At 36.5% G+C, this 6,577-nt stretch overlaps 1 protein-coding gene across 2 annotated transcripts; it reads left to right on the top strand.

Annotated features, from left to right (window-relative positions):
* The first annotated feature begins 591 nt into the window (after positions 1-591).
* Positions 592-4,217, top strand: LOC109064603 (zinc finger protein 502-like). 2 transcript variants are annotated; one of them, XM_042750716.1, is made up of 2 exons: positions 592-1,082; positions 2,173-4,217. In XM_042750716.1, the coding sequence occupies exons 1-2, from the start codon at positions 1,045-1,047 to the stop codon at positions 2,798-2,800; spliced, it is 666 nt and encodes a 221-aa protein (XP_042606650.1). In that variant the 5' UTR covers positions 592-1,044; the 3' UTR covers positions 2,801-4,217. The 2 variants fall into 2 exon arrangements, with proteins under 2 accessions (XP_042606650.1, XP_042606649.1); XM_042750715.1 differs by having other exon boundaries at positions 2,149-4,216.
* Positions 4,218-6,577: the final 2,360 nt, after the last annotated feature.

The raw sequence follows: 6,577 nt of genomic DNA on the forward strand, positions 1-6,577 counted from the left end.
GATTCTCTAATCTTGGCTTTTATCTTCATTGGCTTCTAATCTTCTTAATTTGGACTAACAAGCTTTCCGAATTACACAATTACTACAACCTGTAAGTACGATTGACACATTGTGTACATTTTCAATTGAGTGCTCAAAAAAAGTTTTTGCTCTGAACTTGCTTGGAACGAATCGTTTTGAAATCATTGGCAAGTGACTCTAATATCAAATGTATATTTTGAGAAAATTACAATGTTTTCTGTCCTTAGATGCATTTAAACCTGTTGTAAGGGATTCCAACACAATATTAGGACACATAAAAATACCATACGACCTGCTCTTTAAGGGGCGTAACATTTCCGTCACACGCTTGAGGCATTCGGCCAATCACAACACACTGAATAGCTGGCCAATCAGAGCACACCTCGCTTTTCAGACCGATGAGCTTTGTAAAAATCGACGCGTTTCAGAAGGCGGAGCATAGAGGAGAAACTATAATGTACATTGTATGGAAAATAATGTGTTTTTTTAACCTTAAACTGCATAAACACATTGCATTACACCAAATACACAAAATAATGTTCTTTTTAGCAGCATCATATGTCCCCTTTACAAATACCGTGGTTAAACTATGGTTAGTGTAGCGAAACCATGGTTAATTTGTAGTTTCCATGTTTTAACTATTGTAACCCTGTTTTTTTGGTTTAATTTGTAGTAAACCATGGTTAATTTGCATGAGGGAACACTAATTAGGAGGCTCGCCTGTAAAATCATAAAAAAGCAAATTATAAATTCATATAATAACGCCAACTTCTCTAAGAAGATGATTGGTTAATTTACCAATACTAGCCATTTCTTGCTTGCCAACCCAATAACAAAGAGTATACAGAAGCCAATGGCGGAAGCGTGTAGCAATGGAACGTTCTATTGGCTTTCACTTCTTGGTCAGTTTTTAAGTGCTCTGCGTGGACACAAGCGATGGGCGTGGCCGGAAGCGCTCATGTTCAAGTTCACCGAGTAAAATCGCGCGTCATTTTTGTCCCGCGGACGCGACGAGTGTAAACCATGCCTTCTGCTCGGACTTTTCGTTTGAGTAACACAAGGTAACGCATTATAAACTGTTGAGTTCTCGCGCTTTATGTAAGTGGGCAGTGTTGTGGAGTTTAGTGGAGATGAGCTGAATGTGTTCTGATCGTATTATTTAACGCTGTGAAAGCGACATCAGCTTACAGTTTAACAGGTTAATGTATAGTACTTTCATCTTTGTGGTTGTTGTAATGTGTATATATGCGAATTAAACGCCCCCACCGCAAATTATGAAACCGTAAACAAAGAGTGAAATAAACTATTCCAGTATTTGTTTTGGGAAAACATACATGACATTTTATGTCAGTATCAGTTATCAAGTAATTTTCATTTCAACTAACAATTGTGCAGCTAATAAAGTTGTATTTAGCAGCAGGGAGATGATAGTGTTAGTGAAGAGCATGATATTAAACATTTCCACCACAGCTTTTAAACACAATTTGAAATGTGGTAAAAAAAAAAAAAAAAAAAAAAAAAAAATATATATATATATATATATATATATATATATATATATATAATATATATATATATATATATATATATATATATAGATAGATAGATAAAAACGTCAGAACTGCATGCATACCCTGTGATGCATTCATGTACTCTGTTACAGATTAAATTAAATTTATGAGAGTGTAAAAGATGGGTTTACTCATTCATTTTGTGGTTAGCTGTAGTGGCTCTCTTTTCATCCATTTGTTTATCTACACAACTACATTTAAGCTGCTTAAGTCAATTCAACATTGTGAAATTCAACATACACTCTGGTAGTGTGTAGTCATTTTAGACTGAGAAAGCAATTTTATTGTTATATAATGTATTGGAATGCTACAAAACTTCATGACTTTTGTGACACTTGCTGTATGAACTTAAAAAATGGTCTCATTGTAAAAATGTTTTTTACATTGTAAAAATCAGCCATAAATCTATCTATCTATCTATCTATCTATCTATCTATCTATCTATCTATCTGTCTGTCTGTCTGTCTGTCTGTCTATATACACACACAAGAAGTGTTTCCAGTTTAAGTAGATGCATATATGCCTATACACATAATGTTGCTGGTTTTCTCTATAGGAATGCCAGTTATTCTGTCTGCAGGTGTGACATGGAGAATCCTGAGGCACCCAGATTAAATGTTGAAACGGTGAACAAGATGCATAACGAAGCAGAAGTCAAAGTCATGAAGCCAAACTGTGTGGCAAAGCTGCTTCAGGGCCACGACGAGTACACCTGCAGCGTTTGCGGCGTCAGCACCTTCTCGCTGGCTCGGCTGAGCAAACACATGCAGTTCCACGACCGCGATCGCCCGTTTCCCTGCGAGCTCTGCGGCAAGCGCTTCAGCAGTCGCAGCCATCACACAGAGCACCAGCGTGTTCATACAGGCGCCCGGCCGTATACCTGCGACCGCTGTGAATGGGCCTTTACCACCCGCCACAACCTGAAACGCCACCAGCTCGTCCACGATAAGAAGGAGACCTACAGCTGCAATGTGTGTGGACTTCTCTTCTGCCAGGAGCATCAAATGGGCAACATGACGAGCATCATGAGGGTCCATCATGAGCAACGCAGGCCTCAAATCCATCCAAAACTCAAGAATAAAAACAATCAGAAAATGGACCAGAAGAAGAAAATACACAAAAGCCTCAAGAAAATTGGCAGAGATGCTTTCGAAAGGCTGAACACCGGAATCCAGAGGATTGCTTATGACATTGAGGTTGTGTTGTGAAGAATATCGACTACATTAGTGCTAGTCAACATACTTTAGGCTTTTCTTGTGCCCAATGTGATTGCATCAATCACAAACATGTCTTTTCGTTGTGTTAATAAGGAGCAGGGCTGTTGGTTTTCCCATGTATAATCTACAACATCAGCCAGTGGAGCTTCTGCTCTGACATTATGTCTCGATCAGAGTCGTTATGCAAGTGATGTAGTTTTGATACGTCGCTGCACTCGTGTTCGGTATAAACACATTACAGTTCTAGGTGACATGTTCTGTATTAATATATTATTCAGTTGCGGTTTGGTCACAGGTGTTTGTTTTTCAACTAATTTACTAAGTCTCATGACAGTGTGCATCTACTCATTCGTTATGAAAAAATCAGTTCTTCTGGTTCATGTTCTTCAAGTTCAAAATATAAAGAGAAAAGGAGCAAAGGAGCGTTTTTTTTTTTTTTTTTTTTTTTGAGACTGTGCACTTTTAGATTTAAATCCATCAATCTGTAGGAAACCAGAGCGGTTAAAGAAAGCTGTTAAAAACGGACGAACTGAATGCTTATAAAGGAGTCTGGAATATAGCCTAGCCGCTATAGTATAGCGATGCAGATCTAAGACAATGAGGAGCATTACTACATGATGTCTTAGGTGATTTTGAAATGGACAACATTATCCATCAGAAATATACATTCTGTGCAGTGCATTTATATAATGCTGTTCACTTAAGACTTTTACATGAAGTATTTTCTTAGATTAAAAAGTTATGCTTTTATTATTTAAAATGTTTTTATATCGTCTTCTCAAGACCTGTTTTTGTTGTGCCTGTATAAAGCACTTGAATATGACATGTTTGATTTAAATTAAAAAAAGTTCATGATACTACACCAAAACTAAACTTTGTGAATTTCACGCTCCCCGTGTATTTGTTCTTTCCACTTTTACTTGAAAGTACACTCTTTGTTATTATTGGAGTTTGGCATCGGTAATACCATAGTAACTGCATGGCAATGCGCTGAATCGGAACACTCTGGCATCAGATGTGACTTTCACAGGTAAGTACCAATCATATTTCAGCTCTTAGCTTTTGTGACTGCTCGTCACCACCACCAGATGGCAGCACCTTCAGTCAGGTTAGATGTGCACACATTGCCTTGTTTAAAAAAAATGGCTAGTGTGTATTCTTTTTGGTGGGTTTTGAGTCAGCTTTGGGCTTGAAACTTTCTGGGACTTGGCAACCCTGTGTTTAACTGTCCTGTTCTTGTACTCCAGACGATGCATCATTCTCAGGTTGTCAAAGTAACATATTGCTGTTCATCTCGTGTAACGATTCTGTAGCTATTGTTTTTTAAGTGTATAATAACAATGCAGTTGTGGAACCTTGATTTGTGAGCTTTTCCTCCCAAAATCCCTAAACCATGCCAAAAAAACTTCTTAAATTAAGTTTTTGTTCTCATCTTCATCTCTTCTGATTGAACATACATAGCTGTTGCATTATACTTAAATGGATAGTTTACCCAAAGTTGTCAATTCTGTAATCAGTAATTAACCTCTTCATAATGTTACAAACCTGTATGATTTTTTTTTTCCCTCCAGAATACAAAAGATAATTTGAAGCCTATAGATTATATAGCCTATAGACTTTCTTTTCATGTACAAAAAGTCAAAATATATGGACATGAAGGTGAGTACATGATTACAGAACTATAGTTTTAAGTGAACTATCCCCTTAAGAGCTGTGCTTGTGTGATAATTCCTCTCCACCACAAGGTGGCAGCACCTCCAAACATGAGATAGGTCTGTGCTCTGCTTTCTTCATGGTTTGCATATTACTATTGATTGCATGCACATAAAACCCAGATAATCTACCACGTTTGTAAATGTGCAAAATACAACCTGAGGACATTGTTTGAGGTCCTTGACCTACCATTTCTAGTTCAACAAATTACATTTTCTCAAAAAATGTCATTAAATTGGCGCAAAAACCATTTTATTTCCAGGACAAACTAACTAAAACAGCATGTTGAACCATGTACAGTATGCAAGAATAAACATTTCCAAACTAGCACAGTGTGTTGTTCTGCATACACATTTTGCAGACATAAATTAGGTTCAATGACATTGGACCTCCCAGAATCCACCTAGAAACAAGGTTGTGTTTCAAGCTTCTGGATTGCAGTGAGTGGTGTTGAGGATGAAGTTTAGCAGATTAGTGCTTAATTTCTGTTCAGACACAGAGTAAGAACAAGCTTACTAGATATTTTCAAAAGTTTATATAAAGTTGAAGTTGTCACAAAGTCTGTTCAACTGTTCATGGAGTCTGTCAGTATTACGGTATAATCAACTTAAACCAGGTCCTGAACGTGACAAACCAAAATGAACTGTGATTTAGGCTTTAAATCTCAATCAGAAGGGCCTATAAAGTTATGAAAATGTTATTTCAGAATATTCTGTAAACGTTCAAAACATCCAGTTTTCATATTATAAAAAAAAAAAAAGTTTTTCTTGGCAAATGTTAGGGGACCATTCTATTTTATAATTTTGCTACATTATAGGAATGTTACTGTTAAATGTCCTGTAAACATTCTGAAACAAGTAGTAACATTAAAAAAAAAAATCACTGCAAAAGAAGATTTTGGTATGTTGGTAACCAAACACTTGATGGCACCCATTGACTTCCATAGTATTTTTTACGTACTATAGAAGTCAGTGGCTACTGTTATCTGTTTGGTTACCAACATTCTTTAAAATATCTCCTTTGAGAGTAAATTACGACAGAATTTTAATTTCCAGGTGAGCAGTCCTTTTAATGTTAAGAATTTTGATAATGGATAATTCATAATACTTAGTTCATAACTTTGAGAGAACCTTGCCAGTTCATTCTGAGAATGTTAGCTGGAAGAGCGTTATGTTTGCTCCAGATCGTGCAGTCTGTCTCTGAGTTAACTTAAGTAGACTCCCGCCGCACTCAGTGAAGGATTTCCCCAAATGAGCATCAGTCACATGATCTCTGTGCCTCATGCTGCTCTGGTCCAGAAGCCTCTATAGGAGGTGTGAGATTCCCTATAGCAGCATGAGGCCAAACCCCTGGACTCTTCTGCTTACTGTAACGGTCTCCTGATGGATTCTCCACAGTCTGGAGGTGATTTTGTTGGGAATGATTCAATTTAATGCAGTGAAGTCTGTCCATTAACAAGCCATGATTAGAGCAGTTCTCTGGAATACTGGACTGATTAATCAATCCTGGGATTCACTGAATTATGCACTACATAATTTGAATTCAGATCAATTTTCATTTAATTTCATTGCATTGCATTGCTGTGTCAGGATCCTGATCACCCAGTTGGGTTGGTTGGTTTTATTTATTTATTTATTTATTTTTTAAATCAAATAAATGTTTCCTGTTTTGTTTTTTATTTTATTATCCATTTGTATTTTTGATATTCAGCGCCATGGTAAATGACTACCATATTCATATACCAAGATATTTTCATGGTACTTCGAAGAATACAATGGTATTATCATGGTGCATTTCCAGTAAGCATGGAAATACAATGCTATTGTTAAGATTACCATAATATAGTTCCAAACAAAATGTAGTGTTTTCATATTACTCCCATAGTACTTTAAAGAATATAGAGGTATTACCATAGTATAAGTCCAAAGCACATGGTACTACCATGCTACTGTACAATTAGCATAATCATATGCCTTTGTATTTTAATGGTTTATCACTGGTACTGTCAGTAACTCATTTGATTTTATGGACCATTTAGAAACAAACTCAACTTGT

The sequence above is a fragment of the Cyprinus carpio genome, chromosome B23 (assembly GCF_018340385.1).
Source record: "Cyprinus carpio isolate SPL01 chromosome B23, ASM1834038v1, whole genome shotgun sequence".
NCBI lineage: Eukaryota > Metazoa > Chordata > Actinopteri > Cypriniformes > Cyprinidae > Cyprinus > Cyprinus carpio.